Raw genomic sequence first — 24,891 nt, forward strand, 5'->3', positions numbered from 1 at the left:
TAGGTTGTCTTTTAAAGTCTTGAATTTACTTTTTTTACTGTTAATTTGTTTTATCGCAAAATCCTTTCAATATATATAAAAAAAATCATATGCAGTTTAAATTTATGTCTTCGTTAATGAGTTGGTACTACAAAAACATGCAATTAGCGGTGGTTATTTTCGTGAAAACCAACAAAATTATCACCTTTTACGATAGGCTATGCACCGGCCCGGCGTTTTTTTAACTCCCTTCGTCGTTTTACCAACGGCGACTTAAGTAACGAGTACTGGTAAGCTGTGTCTTGGTCGTTTTGCATTCCTTTTTGTTGAAGGCAGTTTGCAGCATTCTCCTCCATGTCTCGCCCCTTGCTGCAACACGAATAGTGGACCAAAACGGTGCCTGTCTTGGGACAAAAACAATTTAGTTAAATACTATACGTTCAAATAACGCAGTCTCAGATGAGTATGTAAAATTATATCATGAATGTCATCGATCGTCATTTCCAACTTGGCGTCGTTTTTTCCGATCGTGGTCCGATTCCAATTATTCACCGTTTGAATTAATAGTCGAAGAGCTAGCAACGTTTTCGAGAAAGTATTTTAAGACGTCTGGCTCTTTGATACATCTTTTATTATGCTCTCTGGAACAGCGTGCAGGCCGTCTGGCTGCCGATACACGTTGTGTTCACTACTGCGCATCCAAAGAAGATCCTATATTTTTTACTTAGCGCTTTAAATTCTAGTATTGAATAAAAACCGAGTAAGTTTCCATTAGCTCGGCGCGTTGTCGCCTATGAAGCGAAGGTCAGTGGTTCGATACCGGCTGGGGGTGTGCAACTTTTTTTATTTTTATTTTTTCGTTTATATTCTGATTGTAAAGTATTAAATATTTGTTGTATATTAAGTAGAATTTGATACTTTCATTTGTTTTGAAGGAGTATTGTGGTAATTAATTATTAGATAGGTTTAGGATGGTCTGGCTGCCGCACCGGTAGGTTGCGTTCACTACTGCGCATCACATGGGTACAGGGTGTCTCATTTTCGTGCGTTTTTTGGGATTTCTCGTTTATGAGTGGAGATACAATGCTGCGTTTTTTTTCACGTTACTTTGCTAGTTTTTTATGTAATTAAATATTCTACCCATAGATTTGGGCATTTTCTACACATTAACATTAATCAATCTTGTTTAAAAAATATTATTATTTTATTTTATTTAATTTAACCAGATAATTTTGTTTTCCATCGTTATCTTAACAAACTGAACTGAAAATAAATTTTGTAGCTTTTAGATAACAATCTGTTAGAAAAAGTATTATTAAAATGATTATTAAAATAATAAACAACAGCTGAAAATAATATTTTGAAGAACGACAGGCAGAAATTACGTTAATAAAGCATTAAAATGTTAATTTTTATATATTATGTTTAAATCTTTAAAATGAAATTATAAAAGATTTCAATATTTTTATGAATGAGGCAAGAAAAAATTACGGCCAACATTTTTAGATTTATTTTTAGACATTATGTTTAAATCATTACAATCTAATTATTATGATTGAATTAAATATTTTTATTTAATATTAGTGTCAGCAAATATTTAGTACTTTTAGTACAGAATATAAACGAAAAAAAAAAAAAAGTTGCACCCCCAGCCAGTTGTCGATGGCTCCGGCTTATATACTCTTATTGACTGCTTCTCGAAATTTCCCCAATTCTCCGGAAAGCGGCACTTCTTCATACCAGACAATTCTATTGTCTGATTCCCTTACTTCTCGACTTGACTAAAAGATGGCGCCTGAAAAAGTCCTTTTTAATTTCTGGCGGATACGTTGCGGTTGTGCAGGCAACCAGTAATACATTTTTAATTTCTGGCGGATGCGCCATTTTTCTTGACATTGCCCCCTCTTTCTCAAATTTGATCGTCCCGATCAAGGTTTCCTGTCTGGTATCTCTTCAATCGATCCAGATGAACTACTTTCATCTTACTTCTAGGGCTGCGTTGAATCCGGTACACAACATCATTTATCCTCTTGATGACTGTATAAGGACCTTCCCATGCTGGAGTTAACTTTGGGGACCTCCCTTTCTTGCGCTGTGGGTTATATAACCATACCATATCGTCCTGTTGAAATCCCGTAGAATTGGCTCTGAGGTCGTAACGAGCTTTCATCCGGTCACTGGCTAGCGTAATCTTACTTCTTACGGCCTTATGAATTTCCATTAACCTTTCCTTCAGTTCATCCGCGTAGTCCTCTACATTTGTGGTGCCGTCGTCTGGTGATCCGAACACCAAGTCACAAGGCAACCGTAATTCTCGACCAAATAAAATCTTCGATGGTGAAAGTCCGGTGGTGTTGTGAACTGCACTTCTATACGCCATTAGGAACAGCGGTATGTGTTGATCCCAATCTCTTTGATGTTCGGCCACCATTTTCGAGAGGTGTTCTTCAATGGTCTTATTGAATCTTTCGACCATCCCATCAGACTGCGGATGTAAAGCTGTTGTCCTAGTCTTGTGAATACCAAGCAGATCACACATCTTCTGGAACAGTCTTGACTCGAAGTTCCTTCCTTGGTCAGTGTGAAGCTCTAAGGGAATTCCAAATCTACTGAAGACATTATTGACTAATACTTCAGCTACAGTCGATGCTTCTTGGTTTGGAATGGCAAAAACTTCTGGCCATTTACTGAAATAATCCATCGCCACTAAAACGTACTTGTTGCCCTTGTGCGTTTCAGGGAATGGGCCTGCAATGTCAACAGCGATTCTTTCGAATGGCAGTCCAACGTTATATTGTTTCATTTTTCCCCTAGATCGAGTGCTTGGTCCTTGGCTGGCTGCACAAATTTTACATTGTCGACACCATTTCTTGACATCTTCGCAATAATCCACCCAGTAAAAGCGATCTCTCAGCTTGCTCAAGGTCTTGTTTACCCCAAGATGGGCTCCAGTTTTACCACCGTGAATTTCTTCCAATACCTGGGTAACTTTCTTCCTTGGTACCAGTAACTGAGTTGTTACTGTGCTGCCATCCGCACTTTCCCATGTGCGCTTTAACAATCCATTCTCAATAACCAGTGAATTCCACTGAGCCCAGAGAGCTTTGAAAACGAGCCCTCTGTCCGCAATATCCTGCCACGGTGGTCTCTCGCCGTTACCTTCCTTGAGCCGTAGTATTGCTCCGATGTCTGGATCTTCCATTTGATCTTTCCTCAATTGTGTCGTCGTCCACTGTTCATCGGTTCAAGTTTAAAACTCCTTATCATGACAGTGCCTTCACGTTGTTCCGTTTTACAGCAGTGCTTACAATCGGTTTGACAGGGTCTTCTGGATAAACCGTCTGCGTTACCATGCATTTTTCCAGCACGATGTTGGATGGTAAAGTGATACTGTTGGAGCTTCTCGAGCCATCGTGCTATTTGACCTTCAGGTTGTTTCATCTCCATAAGCCACTTGAGAGCCGCATGATCTGTCCTAATTAAAAATTCTTGGCCGTACAGATATTTATGAAAATGATCAACTGCCTTCACAATTGCTAGCAGCTCCTTCCGGGTAACGCAGTAATTCCTTTCTGGTTTGGATAGAACTCGACTGTAATATTCTATCACTCGTTCTTCGCCATCTTGCACTTGTGATAGCACTGCACCTATGCCGATATTGCTGGCGTCGGTATCCAGGATATACCTCCCTTGTTGTTGCGGGTAGGCTAGAATAGGACTTGAACATAAAGCCGCCTTAAGTCTTCCAAAGGCTACATCACAATCGGTGTTCCATTCGTAGCCGACTTCATCACCTGTAAGTCTATGTAAGGGTGCAGCTATATTGGCAAATCCCTTGACAAATCTTCTGTAATAGGTGCATAAACCCAGAAAACTTCTAAGTTCATGTTTGTCGCGAGTTTAGGCCAATCCTTGATCGCAGCGATTTTCTTCTGTCGGTGTAAATTCCGTCTGCCGAGGACTACATGACCCAAGAATTCCACTTGTCGCTGGAATAAGCTACACTTCTTCGGGTTCAAGTACAGGTGAGCATTCCGTATGCGGCCGAAGACTTCTTCTAAATTTCGCAAATGCTCCTCAAAAAGTTCTTCCCATAACCAATACATCGTCGAGGTAAACCAAGCACGTTTTCCAAGTTAATCCTCTTAACACCACCTCCATGAGACGTTCGAAAGTGGCTGGAGCATTGCATAATCCAAACGGCATGACCTTGAATTGGTATAGTCCGTTTCCTGTAGAAAAAGCTGTCTTTTCTTTGTCTTCCTCGTCCATCTGACCAACTTGCCAGTATCCACTCTTTAAGTCGAGAGTGGAGAACCAGCACGAACCTGCGAGAGTTGTTAATGTGTGTCATCTATACGTGGCAGTGGGTAGCTATCTTTCTTAGTGACGTCATTGAGCTTCCTATAATCCACGCAGAATCGTGTACTACCATCTTTCTTCATCACCAAAACAACAGGAGATGATCTCATGGACTCGATGATTCTTCGATAACTCCATCTTCTAGCATCTTATCTACCATTGTCTCCATTTCTTGTTGTTTGGAAAGGGGCACCCTTCTAGGACGTTGTCGAATCGGCTGAGCATGACCAGTATTAATCCGGTGCTTCACAAAATCCGTTCTTCCACTGTTATTTTTCTCAAAAATACCGCCATGCTTTCGCAGGAACTGCTTAGCCTTCTGTTTCTCCTCAGATGTTAGGTGATCCCATGGCTGTTCTAGATGTTTTAATGTTTCTTTGGATGCCATTTGTGTAACAGCTGACGACACTTCATCACATCGGGTGACACTTCTTACAGGTTCGCAGATGGCTATCTTGTCACCTTTTTGAATCTTGACACAATTCGGGAAAACATTCGCAATTCTGATCGGTATATTCTTGTCGGTGTTCACCAATGACTTTCCTACTAAGTACCTATCTTGTTTCTTGTCGCCACTTTGTACCAGTCCAACACAGCACCCAGCGATTTTCTCCACTTTACCGAATACGATCTTCTCGGTATTACCAGGTATCACCACAGTTTCCGCTGATCTTACATCCATTCTGCCTGGTCCCTCGTCTGGAGATAACATGAACTCTTCATTTCCAATATTTAAGATATTTCTCTGGTGATCGAACGAAAATCCATGTTGACGAATCACATCCATGCCCAAGATGAAGTCATCTTCAATATCTGCCACTAAAACGCTATGCTGGAACTTCAAATTTCCTAACTTCAGTTCGACGATAGCCTCTCCGTACAACGGCCATTTCCCCCGTAACTGTACGTAAACACACTCTTCTTCTCAGAGGCACCAGCTTCAATCCTTGCACTGAGTTAGCCCGCACCAACGAAACCATAGCGCCAGTGTCCACTGTCATTCGGATTCCCTTTCCATTGACTTTCCCGTCGATCACCAAACTGTCAGCGGTTCTTCCTAGATTTCTAATGGAAAAAATCCTTGGGGCTCTGTTCTCCCCAGTCAATACTCGCCCCTTAGTATTGACTGATTTTAGTTTTCCTGGTGCCTACGTTCTCTGGATGGTGAACGGGATCGCATTTGAACGCGGCAATACCGTTTAATGTGGCCATTCCTGCCACCTCTAAAGCACCTTATGTCCTGGAATCTTCTCTGGTTTTCTGTCTGGGTGTTGCTGACTCCCTTGTTTATTAGTAGCTCACATAGTTTGTCGACTTTCTTACACATCTCCTCCAAACCTCTGTGAGTGTTTTCGGGCTGTTCCTCGACCGCTACCGATCTTATCTTCGGTCTAGGGATGGCGCTAAAAGCAGCTTCGATTTCCAGCGCCCTGACCAGTGCTTCGCTGCTGGTAGAAAATCGGGATATTTGCAGCGCCCTCTCTAATTCGTTGTCCCTCAGTCCGCTGATAAAGCACTGAGCAGCGAGTTCCTCCCTAAATCCTTCCGGTGCTTCTGGATATGCCAGGTGTACCAGCCGACGTAAGTCTGCTTCAAATTCCTGCAGATCTCTCCGGACCTCTGCAGGCCGTGTCTTGATCTGGGCCTGGTAAAGTTGCAGCGTCGATGTTGGTCGCCATATCTTCTGTCCAGTGCAGCGACCAAAGTTTGGTATTCCTGCTGTTGGGCTGCAGGAATAGTTTGCAGCAGTTCCAAGGCAGGGGCCACGCAGCGCGATGACAAGTGCTGCTGCTTTGTCCTGGTCGGACCATCCGTTGGCAGCGGCGGCTGCTTCAAACTGGCGGTGGTACATCGTCCAGTGGTTTGTCCATCGTAGGTCGGGGCCTTGAGGTTTGCAGTTCCAGGAACGCCAGGTGTCCTTGCTTGTGCCTTGGTCTTCTGTAGGTCCTTCTCTAATTTTTCCATTTTCTGTTGAAGGCGCTCCTCCAGATCTTCTACGGCTTCTTGAAGGTGTATTTCTTGTCTTTTTTCCAGATCTTCGAAATTCTTTTTAAGACGATTTTGATCTTCTTGTCTTTCTCTATGACGTCGCTCAATTTTCTCAAGTCGGTCCTGTTCTTCTTGTTTATCTTGTTGTCGTTGAGTTTTTAAATCTTCAAAAATTCTCTCAAGCCGGTCCCGTTCTTCTTGTTTGTCTTGTTGTCGTTGAATTTTCAAATCTTCGAAAATGTTCTCAAGCCGGTCCTGTTTAATTTCTTGATTTTCTAGAATTTTCAGTAAGCGGTCTTGTTCTTCTGCTTTCTCTTTTTCTAGTCGGGCTCGCTCTTCTTCTCGTTCTTTACGGAGTCTTTCTTGTTCTTCTGCTTTCTCTTTTTCTAGTCGGGCTCGCTCTTCTTCTCGTTCTTTACGGAGTCTTTCTTGATCTTCTGCTTTTTCTTTTCTCATATTCTCCATAAAATCGCCCAATAATTTGCTTACTTCCTCCATTTTCTTCGCTTTGCTCCCTTGTACCAACCATAAAAATACTCTGATTCCGTCTAAAAAATCTTCCAATCCACTTAATTTCTTCTTAAAATCCTCTTGAATCCCACTTCTGACACCAATTGTTACGGATTCCGTGGGTCCACTAATTTAAACTCACGATAAAATACTTAACGAATTTATTTTTCTTACTTTATACACAATTACTAACTTATAACACACAACAACTAACTATTTATAAGATTCCTTCACCAAATTGTCCGATTTTCAATTTCCACGCGGTATATTCAAATTTCAAAAAACTGTCTCAGTGGTCGATGGCTCCGGCTTATATACTCTATTGACTGCTTCTCGAAATTTCCCCAATTCTCGGAAAGCGCACTTCTTCATACCAGACAATTCTATTGTCTGATTCCCTTACTTCTCGACTTGACTAAAAGATGGCGCCTGAAAAAGTCTTTTAATTTCTGGCGGATACGTTGCGGTTGTGCAGGCAACCAGTAATACATTTTTAATTTCTGGCGGATGCGCCATTTTTCTTGACATTATGTTTAAATCTTTAAAATGAAATTATAAAAGATTTAAATATTTTTATGAATGAGGCAAGAAAAAATTACGGCCAACATTTTTAGTTTTATTTTTAGACATTATGTTTAAATCATTACAATCTAATTATTATGATTGAATTAAATATTTTTATTTAATATTAGTGTCAGCAAATATTTATTACTTTACTATCAGGATATAAACGAAAATAAAAATAAAAAAGTTGCACCCCCAGCCAGTATCGAACCACTGACCTTTGCTTCATAGGCGAAAGCTCTACGCGCCGAGCTAATGGAGACTTGCTCGGTTTATATTCAATACTAGAATTTAAACCGCTAAGTAAAAAAAATAGAGGATCTTCTTTGGATGCGCAGTAGTGAACGCAACGTGTATCAGCAGCCAGACGGCGTGCACGCTGTTCCAGAGAGCATAATAAAAGATATATCAAAAAGCCAGACGAAATGATCATAAATTATTGTTTTCAAATGGAAATTTACTTTTTTATTTCAGTAGTGGAAAAGGTTTTTCAATTCGTTATTTTTTGACTATACATGTTCCTATTATACCTAAAATAAATCGTTTTTAAGTTATTTAAGATTTAGTTTTAAAGCATAATATATTTTTTTTGTTTTATCTAGCTTCCTTTGACATTAATTGTCAAAAAATCAGACAATTTATTTGCTTCTGTCAGAAAACTAATTACTCGAATTTCGTATATTATAAATACTGCTGCGTAAAACTTTATAAAATGTATTTATAAAAATATATCTCGTTTAGTGTTTCTCACTTTAGCGATACCGAAAAGCGGATATTGGATATTATTAATATTATACCGTATTATCGAAAAAAACGGCGCAAAGTTTGAAAATATTTTCAAACGATTTATTTTAGGTATAGGAACATGTAGGTATAATCAAAAAGTAACGAAATGAAAAACCTTTTCACTAGTAAAATAAAACAGTGGGGACTCCATTTGAAAAAAATGATTTTTTGATGTTCAATTCCATTACAGCTACGGTCAATATTAGTTGACATTCGAACAATTTAATTGTTGAAATCGATGTTGAAATAGATATCCACATTTCTTCCCTTTTTCGCCGTGGTAATCATTAAATTTGACATTTAGGCTATACTATTTTTTTTGACAGACAGTTTTTTTCCTCCAAAAATTTTAAATTTTTTTCTCCTCTGTATACACCTTGTTGTATACATCAACAGATATTGTAGACGGTGATATCATAATATACACTCCATCGTGAGAGTTACTAGAATATCCCTACTGGAGAGAAATAAATACCAAAGTTGCTGTTTTCTGTTGAAAAGTTAGGAATCCAAACGAAAAAATATATTTTTAAGTTAGAGTCTTTTACAGTTATTGTACATAATATGTTATTTTGACTCACAGCGATAATTTCTTGGTTCCACTGTGCAACGCTTCGCTTGGTTTTAATACAGATGATAATTCCAGTTTTTCAGGGTGTCTTATGCTGCTTCATACAATTTATTAATCTTACTTGGACGACGCTAATTGTAATAAAATTAATAATAGTCTTAATATATTTAATATTCATGTGTGTAAAGTAACGTTTAAAAACCACCTACTGACCTCAGTCATGGATTACAGCCTCAGTCAATGGATTGTGAAAAAATATGAAAATAAAGAATATGCTTATAAGAAACAAGTACATATCTTCAGGGCTGGTGTTTTCAGGTTTTTCAAATAATTCAAAACTAGCCGTGGTATTTTTTTTGTAAATAAAATAAACTCCATTAAATTTTAGGAACCATTGAATATTTTCTTTGTTTCGTCCCTCTAAATTTAATCTACTACCATATCAATTGAAGAGTGGAAATACCAAAGGGGGTAAGTACCAAAATTATTTTTTCGAGATAAAGGAGAAAAACACAGTAGAACTGAAACTAATAAATTTTTAAAATCTCTTTTAAAATACATACATACAGGTCATACGTCTCATACGCCGCGGAAGCTCCAAGGAGAACTGTAGTTTATATCGAAATGAAATTTTGGCAGCATATGTAGGTTAACTGAAAGCATTTTATAAAAATATATAGAATTATACAGGGTGTCCCCAAAAAAAGTTACACATCAAAGTTGTGTTTTTTCAAATGGAACACCCTATATATTAATTGATTTTCGGATGCTAGGAAAAAAATAAAGGTGAGTTTTATCAAAGAAGCATATACCTAAAATCTAAGGATTTTGACATATTTCACATTTTGTGAAAATGAAGAGTAATTTTTAAATTCCGATAACAGCTACCTAAATTTTAGTTGACTTTGTATAGCCTGATATTTAATTACAGTAATCACTGTATATTAAACCAAATTGAAATTTGACTCGAAAAGTTATACAGAGTGAGACAAAATTAATATGGAACATTAGTCACATTTAAAAGCAAGTTACTCCTTTATTTTAAATAGAACACCCAGTATATTTTTCCGGCGTTCAATGGGGAATTTATATATCTTCAAAATATTATTAAGCTTGCCTACCCCTCAGACAAATATTTTGGCAGATATGTTAATTTTTAAGGTTTTGCGTCAGTAAATCTTTATTATTTGATCAAATCTAGATGCCTGTGTGATATACTTTTGTTAATTTAATAAAAATTAAAGATTGTAGAGTAAAATACTCAAGGGTAATAAAAAGATACACGTTTAAAACATATTTTAATTATTACAGAATTAAAACTAGATATAAACCTATAAGTATGCGACAAAAATTAGCTAGATGAAATGAAATGCTCAAAATGCTTCCTTTCCTGTTGACTGCATAAAATGATTGTCTTTTCAAAAGAATATGTCAATTTTAAAAGGCATTATGTGGAGTTCTACCTCGAAAAGCAGCTACAATAATTTCTCTCATGTTGTCGACACTAGTTGGTCGAGTTTTGTAAACACTGTCTTTAACATATTCCCATAAAAAAATCAGACTGGATAAAATCAGGATCATTTAAGTATTCTATTAATTGGTGAATGCACACTGCATTAACTAACTAATAGAATCATATCAATTCTCTCTGATGTAGGATGTTTGCATTTTCGGCAAATTTCTGAGTATTTTGTTTTGTTTTAACTGACACAAAATGATAACTAGTTGTTAAAGTTGGATTAATTAGACAGATATGTTGAAGTAACGCCAGACATATCACAGCCACCTAGATTTTATCAAATAATAAAGATCTACTAACTCAGATTAAATCATGTAAATGAAAATATCTAGGAAAATCTTTGTTTGAGGGGTAGGCAACCTTAATAATATTTTGAAGAGACATGAATTCTCCATTGAATATCGGAATAATATACTGGGTGTTCTATTTAAAATAAAAGAGTATCAGCTTTTAAACGTGACCAATGTTCAATATTAATTTTGTCTCACCCTGTATAACTTTTTGGATCAAGATTTAATTTGATTTAAAGTACAATAGTTAATTTACCTACATATTAGGCTATACTGGGTAAATTCCAATTTAGGTAGCTTTTATTGTAATTTAAAAATTGTTTTTTATTTCTAGAAAATGTTAAATATGTCAAAAACCTTACATTTTAGTCATATACTTCTCTTATAAAACTCACCTTTATTTTTCTCCTAGAATCCAAAAATCAATTAATATATAGGGTGTTCCATTACAGAAAACACAACTTTGATATGTAACTTTTTTTGGGGACACCCTGTAGAACTCTCTATATTTCTAAAAAGTGCTCTGAATTAACCTACAGATGCTCACAAAATTTCATTTCAATACAAACTGTCGTTCTCCTTGGAGTCTCTGCGGCGTATGAGAGGCGCCACCCTGTATAATATACATAAACAATAGACGCTTTCGCTTGGCACTTGTAAATTTTGTTAGGACATGTAGCATAGTATTTATTACGTTTCTAATTTAATAACTCAATATTGAAAAATTTGGCACTTACCTACCTCCTTTGGTATTTCCACTCTTCAATTATGATTTTATACAGGGTGAGTTTCCTACGATGTTCTCTATGGGTATCTCGGAAACTACTGGAGATAGAGAGTCGGTTAAATGGGGAAAGAATTGCAGTTTTGTAGGGACATAAATATGCGCCTTTCAAATTTTTGAAAAAGTTCATGGATTACTAGATATTCCGAAAAAATCAAATTTCGGCTATTTTAAAAATTGTCCCTAATTCCATTATAATCTATTTTAGACAAAAAGTTTTCAGATAAAAGTTGTAGATAATCACATCCTTAATCAGATTGTGTCCTCCGCTTTTTTTTAAGCCTGTCATTTTTGACATATGATACAAACATATGTTTTTTTAAATGGAAACCATAGCTGGCCATGACTTCATAAAAAGCGCCATTTTTTAAGCTTTTTAGCGATATAAGCTATAATATATTTTCTTCGAAAAATTAGTTAATGCCAATTCTTATCATTTTTTAACAATTTCACTTAGTTATCAGTGGATACAAGTTCAATCGCCGTTGTTCAGAAATGTGAAGCTGTCACATCCAAACTTTGTAAATTAAAATAAACAAAAATTGTAAATATGAATTTTTCAAGCGAAGAAGAGCATGTAGATACTCGCGCATCAATAGAGTGGTTCCAACATGACTTTCATTATAAAAAATTATTAAAACATTAAACACTATTTATTTAACACTAATTAACAAAAACAATAACGATAAAAGACTTATAGAACTATTTACAATCGATTTATAACTAAGAATTTATTTTGAATTTTACCGCATCAACTGTATATTTATAACTGCCCTCTCTAGGCCACTGCCGCCGGCTTTTATACCTACAGCAAAAGAAATCTAGAATAGTCCATAGATCGTTAGGCGCATAGAGAAGGTTTTCGAATGTTCTCGTATGTACTAGTCCATTCTAGTGGGTCTCGATTCTTCTCGAACGAATGAATCATTGCGGTGTCTATGCGATGTTAAGGTCATCCGAGGGCGGGCCATATTGTGAGGTTAGGTCGAATCCACACCGGCTCGCAACACTGCCCCCCTTCTTAGGCACATGCTCGTCCCGAGATGTATACGGTGAATGAAGGTATTTGCAAAGCTGGCCCCTGGTACATTGCGAAGTCTGGTAGAAATAGCAGTCTACAGTTTTCTCTCCCGATCTCAGCTTTGGGTTGTAGCAGCAAACGAGGATCTCGATTCCCGTAAATCTGAACAAGACTTCAATCATGTTCCGGATTGTACGCCAACTCAAACCATCGAGTCCACACGCCAGCTTCGGAATGGCTAATCGTGCAATGTTGTTGTTTAGCAGGGCTTCTCTCAGTTCAATCAGGGTCTTCCATAGATTGAGATAAGTCGGCTTACTCGGGGACCATTCCTTGGTGACCAGGTAGAAGATGTGCCTTGCTTGACCATGTGCATTGTCGGTTAGCCTCAAGACGCTTCCAACCTCTGGATCCTGTCGGCGTAGTTCTCCGACACGCCCAAACTTCTCATTGAACGTCGCAGCGATTCCTCTGGACATCCGCAAATCTCGAGCCACACAATGAGCGAGCGAATAATCAGGAGGCACGGAAAAGAGGTCTCGTTGATCTTCTTTGGTTACACCATAGCGAGCCTTCTCACTGCTGTTGTATCGGGCCATGAAATCGTCAAAGGACATCTCCGAATCAGGGGGATCAAAGCTGCAGGTTCTCACGGTCCCAGCACGATCTTCTATTTCGCCTTGGTAGGGGCTCAAACGGTTGAAATGGACTACCCTCGGTTTTCCTTTTGGCAATTTTCTGATACGGTATACGACGTCATTAATTCTATCCATGACTTCGTATGGCCCTTCCCACGAGGATTGTAGCTTCGGAGATAACCCACGACGTCTCTGCGGGTTATATAGCCACACCAACTTCCCTGGTTGGTATCCTCCATGCTCAGCTTGAATGTCGTAGTGTTCCTTCATTCGGTCACTAGCACTTTGAATATTTAGGCGGACTCTCTGATGAATGTCGTCCATCCTTTGACGTAGTGTGTGGACATAATCTTCTCCGGCGACTTCTTCTCCCGGTCGGCAACCAAATTTCAGATCACAGGGTAGGCGCACTTCCCGTCCCATAACGATGCTGGCTGGAGTTTGCCCTGTAGATTCTTGGACGGATGAACGGTAGGCCAACAGGAACAGGTGAAGAAATTTGTCCCAGTCTCTTTGGTGGTCAGAGACTACTTTGGCCAGATAACGGTTGATAGTTCTGTTCATGCGTTCAACCATCCCATCGGATTGTGGATGTAGAGCAGTCGTCCTGGTCTTGCGGATGTTCAGGACTTCACAGACGCCTTGGAACAGATTGGACTCAAAGTTTCTTCCCTGATCTGAATGAAGCTCCATGGGAACACCAAACCTGCAGATCCATTCTTTAACAAGGGCATCAGCAATCGTGGACGCTTCTTGATTTGGCAACGCGTAGGCCTCGACCCATTTGCTGAAGTAATCCATTACTACCACAATGTATTTGTTGCCATCGTTCGTCTCCGGGAAAGGACCAGCCACGTCGATCGCTATTCGTTCGAAGGGACTACCAACATTGTACTGGCGCATAGGGGCTTTACCACGCTTTTGTGGCCCATTAATGGCTGCGCAAATGTCACATTTCTTACACCAGGCCCTCACATCTTCTTTGCAGTTCACCCAGTAGAACCGTTCACGCAGCTTGCCAAGTGTCTTGGTAACACCAAGATGTCTCCGCTGGTTCCATTGTGAACTTCCTCCAAGACTTCTGGGACCCTCTTCTTTGACATGACGATCTGCCTTCTCTCTTCTTGTCCCTCGGGTCTCTCGATCACACGGCGAAGTAGTCCGTTATCTATTACCAAGGAATTCCACTGGGCCCAGTACGACTTCACGTTCGGCGAATATCTGCAAACTTCTTCCCACGTTGGTCTTTGGCCTGCGTTTTTCTAGTTAATTACTAAACCTAATTCTGGGTCACTGGTTTGGTCATTTGCAAGATCTTCGGGTTGCCAACTATCATTAACTACAGTTGTTCTTAGGAGTTTCGCTTCCTTCTCTTCTGCTCGGGAACAATGCTTACAGTCCTTAGCGCAAGGTCTTCTGGAAAGTGCGTCGGCATTTCGATGGATTGCCCCAGCTCGATGTTCTGTGTCGAAGTCAAATTCTTGTAATCGTTCAATCCATCTAGCTAGCTGCCCTTCAGGATTCTTAAACTGCACCAGCCATTTCAAAGCAGCATGGTCTGTTCTTAACAAGAACTTTCTTCCATAGAGATACTTGTAGAAGTATTCCACTGCTTTAACTACTGCTAGTAATTCTCGTCTGGTTACACAGTAGTTCCTTCCCGGTTTTGACAAGGTCTTACTAAAATAACCAATGACTTTTTCTTGGCCATCCTGGATCTGAGACAGAACAACGCCTAACCCAACATTGCTAGCGTCGGTATCCAATATAAAGTTTCCGTTGCCAAGAGGGTAGCTAAGTATGGGCGCACTAGTCAGGTCCTTCTTCAATTTTCGGAATGCCTCGTCAGAATCTGAGTCCCAAGAGAAACGCCTCTCGCCTTCGGTAAGTCTGGTCAATGGTTTTGCGATGGTGGCGAAACCCTGTACATAGCGGCGATAATATGTGCATAGTCCCAAAAAGCTTCGTAGTTCATGTTTATCTTTAGGTATTGGCCACTCTTCCACTGTCTTGGTCTTCTGTAGATCTACCGCAACTCCTTGGGAGGAGACTACATGTCCCAAGTTTCAAACCAGAGCTCCCTAGTCGCTTGAAAACTTCTTCCAAATTCTTCAGATGATCGTCAAAGGATTTCCCAACCACTATGATGTCATCCAGGTACACTAAACAGGTAGTCCAGGAAGTCCTTTAACACAGACTCCATTAGTCTCTCAAAGGTAGCTGGCGCGTTGCACAATCCAAAAGGCATGACGGTAAATTGCCACAGTCCGGAGCCCACCGAGAACGCTGTCTTCTCTCTGTCTTTCGGCGCCATGTCGACTTGCCAATATCCACTCTTCAGATCTAACGAAGAGAATATCGTTGACCCCGGCAGCGTGTCTATAGTATTGTCTATCCTCGGCAGGGGATAACTATCCTTCTTGATAACATTATTGAGCTGCCGATAATCAACACAGAACCTGGTGGTACCGTCTTTCTTCTTTACTAGTACTACCGGCGATGTCCACGGGCTGTTAGATGGTTCGATGACACCCTCTTCTTTCATTTCTCGAAGGATTTTATCAGCTTCTTCACGTTTGGCGAGCGGAAGTCTTCTCGGATTTTGTTTGATTGGTTGTGCATCTCCGGTATCAATTTTGTGTTGTACTAAATTGGTACGACCTCTCTGTCCTGCTTCTCCTTTATCAAACACATCTTGATACTTGATTATCAGGTTTCTCAATTTTCTACTATTTTCAGGAAATAATCCCTTAACGTTTACTAACTCCTTCACCATTTTGTCCGGAATTTTTGAAGTCGAAACTTTGGAGGCCTCCACGCTTCGAATGACTGAGGAGACCGAACAACAGTACCCTAACGGGGTTCCCTTCTTCAAGGATACAGAATAATAATTCGTGTTCATTACTCTCACCGGTACAGTCTTCTTCGCTCGTAGCAGGGCTTTTCCAACAGCGACCCCTCGTCCTATTTCGCTGTCATGATTCCTTGGCTCCAACAGAATAATACTCCCATTATTCATTTTACCTTCCAGGCAACCATCCAAAAATGTCTCACAGCGCTCAGGGATCGAAACATCTTCTGCTACCACCATACGAAGCGTCTCCTCACATTTTCGATGCAGAACCACTTCTTCTTCATTTATTTTCAAAATTCCTTGTTTGAGGTTTAGCTGAAAACCTCTAGTGGTCATGATGTCCATTCCGAGAATAAGTTCATCTTCGATGTCTGCTACTAACACTCGATGATTAAAACAGGTGCTTCCGATAACAAAATTAAGATCTACCTCTCCATGGATGAGAGCGGAGCTTCCTGTAGCTGTACGTAGTCGCCATTGTGTTGTTTTTAACCTTCTTCGATGTTTTAAGAATGTCCGGTCTGATGATAGTTTTCGTCGCACCTGTATCCAACAGCATGGTCCGGAACTCTCCATCAACAAAACCATCCACAAAAATGCTGTTGAATTTGTGTTGTAGCGAGGCGACTTGAGCAGTTTTCGTTGGGGCATGTTGGGTACAGGTCGACGTGTGCCCCTTCATTTCGACCCTTAGTAGTTTTCCGACCTCGACGAAGCCGGTTCTTCGTTCTTCTCCTTACAACGGCTTCGCACGTGTCCCACCTGTCCGCAGTTCCAGCAACGAATCGGTCCCTTCTTGCCCATGTACTGGTCCATTACCTTCCGAACAATCCCTTCCACGGATTCGTCGGAACATTCGTCGATGGCCCGTACTCTTCCTAAAGACCGAGAACTTTGTTTCGCGGCCTCAAATTCTAGGGCACGTGCTAAAGCATCCACCAAGTGCGTTGGGTGGGCTAGGAGAAGTGCTTGTCTTGTCTCGTTATCACGTAAGCCGTCGGAGAATGCCTGTACTGCCAACCGCTCCATAACATTCTCTGGCGTAGCAGGGTACGCAAGGCGAACGAGGCGGGCTACGTCGGCTTCAAACTCTGCAGAGACTCATTTGACTTTTGAATGCCATTTTTTAGCTGGGAATGATAGACATGTTCCAAATGAGCTTGGCCGTACCTCATTTCTAAATGTCGTACCAATTGCTGATAATCTCCCTGTTCCGATGGTGACAATGTCTGCAGGATATCAGTCGCATCTCCTCGCAGTGCGACAGTCAAAGCGGTAGCCTTTTCAGCGATTGTCCATCCGTTCGCTCTCGCAGCGGTCTCAAACTGGCAAAAATAATTGGCCCAAGCGGTTTTTCCGTCAAACTGTGGAGGCTTAATAACTGACTTTGAGATATACTTATTTTCGACTAGTTTCTGTGCCTCCGATGTTTCTTGACATTTTGGTGAATTTGCCTTTGCTATTTCTTGTTTTAAAATTTCGATTTTTTTATTTACATCGTCCTCAATTTGTGTTATTTTGTCTTGTAGCTCCGTAGAATTCTTTATAATCTTTTCTTCTAATTCCCTGGAATTTTCTGTTATCTTTTCTTCTAAATTAAGTATTTTATTATTAAAGCTGGCCTGTATGTCTTTAGAATTTTCTGCGATCTTATCTTCTAAAATATTAATTTTATCACTGATTTTCTCTCTAAATTAACTTCCAAGTCAATTATTTTACTATTCAAATTGTTCAAGTTGTCGTCTAATTTTTGAGAATTCTCTGTCATTTTATCATTCAAACTGTCTTCTAATTTTTGTAAGGACTAGTCAAGGTCACCTTCCAACTCAAAGCAAAATGTGTCAGAATCCTCACTTTCCTCCACCAAAACGTCTCAGTCTAGCTTGCAAAATGCTTTTCTTACCATCTGTCTCGCACTCTCTCTCTTCCAGTATACATTTTAATTCCGACACTTTCAAGTCTTTCAACAATTTTTTGGGAGCCATTGTCTGTCTTTTTATTTTCCTGGTCTATCACACACGCCACACTTGACACCAATTGTTCGTTTTTCGTCGGTTCCGTGTGGATAGAAAGTCACAATTTATTTAAACACTATTTATTTAACACTAATTAACAAAAACAATAACGATAAAAGACTTATAGAACTATTTACAAACGATTTATAACTAAGAATTTATTTTGAATTTTAGCGCGTCAACTGTATATTTATAACTGCCCTCTCTAGGCCACTGCCGTCGGCTTTTATACCTACAGCAAAAGAAATCTAGAATAGTCCATAGATCGTTAGGCGCATAGAGAAGGTTTTCGAATGTTCTCGTATGTACTAGTCCATTCTAGTGGGTCTGGATTCTTCTCGAACGAATGAATCATTGCGGTGTCTATGCGAGGTTAAGGTCATCCGAGGGCGGGCCATATTGTGAGGTTAGGTCGAGTCCACACCGGCTCGCAACAATAACTTAAAATGAATGTAGTGATATTATTTTTTTAAGTTTTAGTTTGTGTAATGTTAATTGTAAAGAACCGTTTAATAATATATTCTGACTTTTTATGAGTTATAAATCATAACAAAATAAGAATACCATACAATCTAAGTGAAATTAGTCTAGATAGATAAGAATTGGCTATAAATAAATTTAGCTTTTCTAACATGTCTTAAAAAACGTAACATTCACCGGTCAACGTATCCTCGAAAATGTATCGCCAAGAAAAGCTGAACCAATAATCATACACGCTTTTCTTCATTTGAAAAATTCATATTTACAATTTTTGTTTATTTTAATTTACAAAGTTGGATGTGACAGCTTTACATTTCTGAGAGATGTAAAGAATAACAAAGATGATTAAACTTGTTTCCATGGCTAACTAAGTGAAATTGTTTAAAAATTATAAGAATTGGCTATAACTCAGTAATTTTTCGAAAAACACATATTATAGCTTATATCGCTGAAAAGCTTAAGAAATTGCGCTTTTTGTGAAGCCATGGCCAACTATTGTTTCTATTTAAAAAAACATATGTTTCTGTCATATCTCAAAAATGACAGGCTTTAGAAAAAAACGGAGGACACAATCTTATTAAGGATGTGATTATCTACAACTTTTATCTGAAAACTTTTTGGCTAAAATAGCTTATAATGGAATTAGGAACAATTTTTAAAATAGCCAAAATTTGATTTTTTCGAAATATCTAGTAAGCCATGAACTTTTTCAAAAATCTGAAAGGCGCATATTTATGACCCCACAAAACTGCAATTCTTTCCCCATTTAACCGACCATCTATCTTCAGTAGTTTCCGAGATACCCATAGAGAACATCGTAGGAAACTCACCCTGTATGTTCCTGATATGTCATATATATGTTTCTTTTTCTTAAAAAAAGCATAAGATTTTAGAATTGCTGTCTAGATTTAGTTAAAATACATACTGAAATTAAATAACACTGCCCGCCAGCAGTAATGACAAGCAGCGATTATGCCTCGTTCAAGCCTCTGTTTGGCTGATTTGGCCTAATTTGAGCACCGCGCTTTTTCGACGAAGATATTTGGCGAACCGACATACCTGCCTCGAAAATAATCGCTCCTGTTTTGATGATTATATTAGGGTTGTTTAAATAAATAAATATCGACACACAAAATATCGATACTTTATTTAAAATACATCTACAAGATTATTTACCTCTATTCGACACGAAATAGTGTAGCTAAATTGTTTGATTTTAGTAATTGTGAGTTTTGGGATCGTACAAGGAGTATTGCAGCTACAATTTAAAATTATTTTTATAGGGTACTGTACAAGGTGTCTCAAATTAGTAACAATATTAAAGATGTATTTTTAAATAGGATGCACTTTCCGAATATAAAGATACATTTTCATTACGGTATAACTTACTTAAATCTTACTATTTTTCGAATACGTTAATTTTTGTAAAAATCAATCAATATACAGTATGTCCCCGGATTGTCAAACAAGAGGAAAACCTATGTTATTATTGACATTTTGAGAAAATCTGTTTTAGAGAAATTGTTTTAGAGAAAATTAAAAAAAAAGAACGGGAAAATATAGTTGAATTTTTTCTGTATACTTTGTTTTCTATGGTAATATACTTTCGTTTCCATTCTTTAGTAGATAGTTATTGATAGAATTTTAATTAATGTCCTATTCTTTGCTGTTTTAAAATGTTAAAGAAGCACAAAATTTATTTAGTTCAGTGCTGTGGAAAGGGTGATAATATATTTCGGAAAATGGTATATTTTAACGTAAAAAATATGACGTTAATCAAAATTGATAATAACTATTTATGAAAGAATGAAATCGAATTGTATTACCATAGCAACGCCTTTTGATGTTAAGGACTTTTTTAGTGTTTTTCTATCGCATAAGCGATACCGTGATTTTTATATCACACTGTTAGCTGATACAGTTTTTTTTTCTCAATGACACACAGTCTTTGACACACAGTGAGTTTTTTTTTCTCAATGAGACACACAGTGATTTAAAACAGTGACGCGATCACGACTTTCATATTGTTCCATGGCTTTAGCTAATCCAGCATCTCGTGATAATTGATACCGTTATTCCAAATATCAGTGACTTAATAGAAGATATATTCGCTATACTTTAGCGAAGACTTTAGTGAATTTAGGCTATCGGTGATAACTGATGCTATGATTTCTAATATTAGGAATTTAAAAGCGTGATGTGATCACGCAGTAAGTACTCAAGATACCAAGTTATGTCTGTCAAATTTATCATATGTATATGATGATAATATTATATAATATCATATTAATAATATCGATAATTTTGTAAATATCAACATCCCTAAATTAAATTATGGCTTGGAAATATTTTAATGGGCCGGGAGGGTTCTTGACCTGACGCACTCGAAAAATCAACGTTCTTTCCTCGGTGGGCCGGTTCTTTTTAAACTAATAATGTTAATTGGCCAATTGGGCTAATTTACGTCTTGTATTTGTCAAAGGGATTCTTATCTCGTTATTTTTTGAAGGTATATAATAAACACGAAGGATAATATAATAACATGTTATGGCACGGAATACTTAAAGTTGCCTACGCTGTTTTTAATTTTTGTTTAAATTTTTCTTTTGCCATTAACGGTTTACAGATTAGCGAAATAAACTAAGGTAGAAACTAGAAGAATTTCGGACTTCCATTGTCTTTATTTATCTTGCATACACAACGTTTCGGTCAGAAGTATCACTGATGGTTATCAAGTTGTGAATTATTGTGTAAGCAAAATAAATAAAGACAATGGAAGTCCGAAGTTCTTTTAGTTTCAATACTGAATTATTTTTTACCTATTCAAACTAAGTTAGCACAACACTCCAAATACTTTATAAACCCTGTACAGTCAGGATGCATTTTTTTAATTTTAATCATCAGAATATGACTAAATCTAAAAAATATGTCATCGATTGTCATTTACCAGCCATCTGGACGCCGTTTTTTTTTCGATCATGCCCATTTATGTAGAAATTTCATAGGCAGTTGATTAATATTTGTTTTTCTTTTTGTTTCAGTCCCAGTAATACAGCTTTAAGTTCCTTGGAACAAGTTAAAGAGTACCTGCTTACGTCTGGTACGTGTAAGTGCGGTCTCGAGTGTCATTTTAAGTACGAAAACGTTTTTAATTTCGATCCTAAGGTAAGTCTTTAATCATTTTTTATTATATAAAATGAATACACAGATACGGGTAGCGCCGTATTTTATTTTGTCCAAAGACTTTAACTTTTGATAAGTTAATAAGCAAATCTGGCTATTTAGTCAAGTCTAATTCATATTGCAAAAGAAATATCATGCACTGTGAAATAGCACACTCAATGCATTTAGAACATTTTTTTCATTTAATAATAATCTTTTTAATAGTCTCTATATTTCAAACAATTGTATCCACCAGAGATGACTATTAATTTCATCTCTGGTGTCACGAAAGACTATCATTTTGACATATTTTGTAGTATAAATAGCTTACTTCGGGTTTGTCTTATTACCGATTCTGAAACACTCTAGAACTGTACGACGCATGCGCATTTAAAAAACCGCCGCGTATTGCTTTGTGCGCATGCGTATCATAATTTTAGGACAGTTCAGAATTGGAATAAGAAAAACTCGAAGTATGTTAGGTAGGAAGTAATTTTAGATTACTTATTAGATTAGAGTGTTGGATACAAAAATTCATTAAATTTTATAAAGAATTTAAATATTTACGAAAAACAAACTGGTTAAATTATCGCCGCGCCGGCGGTATGGATAATTGACGAAAGAAAGCCCGCCGTTAGTTTTACAAATTTATTAACATGAATACCGCCGAAAAACGAGGCAATTTTTTCAAGTATGGCGATTGTTGCTAAATATATAAATAGAATAATACCGCCGTTTGGCGGTATACTTTTTTAAGAAACAGAGATACCGCCCTCCGCCTCCTTACAGCGTGTTTTGATTGCTTTGGTTTCACTCTTCTGTTTTTTTATTTTCGATTTTCTCTCTTTGATTAATGCGTATCTGAGTGCTATGTATATTTTTATTTTAAAATTGAATGTATACAATTTTTTACAATTATCAAATAACGACAGCTAAGGTTATGTTATCATTTCTGTGGTATTTGATGTTTAAATTACAGTATGCCGCTGTTGAACCACTTTTGCCTGCCAGGTTAAGTGTATACCGCCGTCAACGACAACTTAATTCAATTTTCCACCGGCATTTACAGATATAGAAATATCATGCCGCCGGATGACGGTATTTTTTATATACACACTACCGGCGCGGGCGCCGCGGTTGTTTAGTCAATGCGTAAGAAAAAATGGAGAAATCCAGTTAAAATATGTAATTTGCTGTAATTTTTTGGTACTTCCGGAAATGTGGTTATATTGAAAATATTTTTAGTCAAGAGATTTCATTGTGAAAAAGATTGAAAAAAACATTGATAAGTAGATGTTCAAAAAAAGGATCCGATCTAGACATATTAGTTCTCTATAAACTTCTAATGCAATCTCAACCAGGATCACCGTGTATGTCTCTACCGGGTGCGTCTCAAAAGTGGCTCACCCCTATAACTTTTTTATTTTTTTAGATAAATTAACGAGACTTTAGACGTAGTATATGACATAAATGAGGATTGATTGACGTATTTAATTGTTATTGGTCACTTCTTGTTTCACCGGAAATGACTACAACTTTTGATTTTTAAATGGCACCCTCGGTACTTTTTTACTTTATTCGATAGAAAATGACATTCTGAATAGAATGACATATCTCTAGAGTGCGTGCCATGGTTATTATGCTAAAAATACTAATTTGTAATCAAGGAGCCTTGAAAAAATAGATTGGATCGTCTAATGTTTTTAGTGTTTTGTCAGGCCAGTTAGAAAATGCTCAAATCGTATTTTTCATCATATCTCAATTTTTTCAAATGGAACGAGGGTGGCTCATTAGCATATTTTGAAAAAGCATTTTTTTACGAATAATTTAATGCCACACACTTGGAATTTTCAGTCAAATTTTCGTTACGAACCGCAAGTTATAATATCAAATAAACCATATGTGAAAATGTCAAAAGTTGACATATGATATGTCATTCGATTCAGAGTGTCATTTTCTATCGAATGAAGTAAAAATATATCGAGGATGCCATTTAAAAATCAAAAGTTGTAGTCATTTCCGGTGAAAAAAAAAGTGACCAAAAACAATTGAATACGTCAATCAATTCTAATTTATGTCATGTATCAACATACCAAATCTCGTTTTTTATCTAAATAAATAAAAAAGTTACGGGGGTGAGCCACTTTTGAGACGCACCCGGTATATTGGTATATTTATGTATACCCTAACTGTATTTAGCGAGCTTCATAGATCTTTTAGGAAGTGATGTATCGATAACGATCGTTATATTATTGGATATCGAATGTCGGCGTTACGAAGGAAATGTTATAAATAAAGTTAACGCACTATCCGAGTCTCGGGGTAGAACGTGACTCAAAGGTCATGCCTTTAAGAAGCTATAAATAAAATAATTGCACGGTGTGAAAGCCGTGACGCCTTAAAAAAAGAAACCGTTCGGATATCACAAGGCGTGTAATAACGAGCTTGTTTTACGATAAACCCGTTTGACGGATGTTATGGGTTAATTAATTGAATTAGAAGCTGACACTTATCTCTAATTATGTACCAAAATAATTAAAAAGCCGCTTTACAATTAGTCATGGATATCTGCAGTTTTTATTACAAAGTTTTTGTTGTATTACAGCAACAAAAATGTAAATCTAATATCCTCAAAAAATTATACAGGATGTTTCAAAAATCATGTGCCATATCTCGTGGAGAAATTTCTCACGTATAAACAAGATTTATTTTTTATGTTAACATTTGCCCAGTTCTGCTTTGTTTCGTAGCAATGGGGGGTTACAGTCTTCATTCTTTTTTCAATTTATTATCTTTTTTTTTCAAGTGCTTCTAGTGATTGTAATGAAATTTTGAAGATAAAAGTGCTACATATTTCAATTCAAGTGTCGACAAATATACCAGATTCGCCCGAGACGTGCATATGGTGCATATCACTGGAATGTTTTTCTAAGCCCGTTAAAAGTCCTATCTTTATATTTTGTCGATTTTGATCGCCTTGGTGAGACAAACGCTGCTTTATCAATCACAATTAATAAAATAAAATTTAAAAAAAAATATTTATTTAATCTAATTTATTAAATTTTATTAAATGATAAATTAGGTTACTGATGTTCAGTGCTACCTACAGCAAATATATATAGCATATTCAAAAAAATAATGGCATTAAAGGTAATTACAAAAGGCCTATTTTCTTTTTTAGTTTTAACCTTTTTTTGTAACTTTAAAACTGTGCATTTCCGCACCCATGTTTATAGGAACTTTTTTCATATTTTTTTATGAGAATTAATGAATACGTATTTTAACACTTTAATCAGTTAATGACATAAAAAAAATCAAAGTTGCTATTGTACTTCGATTAAGGCAAATTAATAAAATTGTGTTTATC

General features: G+C 37.4%; 1 protein-coding gene across 2 annotated transcripts in view; it reads left to right on the forward strand.

Moving 5' to 3' along the window:
* LOC115880805 overlaps positions 1-24,891 on the forward strand; it is a 409,568-nt gene that overhangs the window by 159,685 nt on the left and 224,992 nt on the right. For both annotated transcript variants that reach the window (XM_030898097.1, XM_030898098.1), the window contains exon 3: positions 21,404-21,527. In XM_030898097.1, the coding sequence (XP_030753957.1) occupies positions 21,404-21,527 (124 nt within the window). The remainder of the gene's footprint in view (positions 1-21,403; positions 21,528-24,891) is intronic.

Source organism: Sitophilus oryzae, unplaced genomic scaffold (assembly GCF_002938485.1).
Source record: "Sitophilus oryzae breed Bouriz unplaced genomic scaffold, Soryzae_2.0 scaffold_165_pilon_pilon, whole genome shotgun sequence".
Taxonomy (NCBI): domain Eukaryota; kingdom Metazoa; phylum Arthropoda; class Insecta; order Coleoptera; family Curculionidae; genus Sitophilus; species Sitophilus oryzae.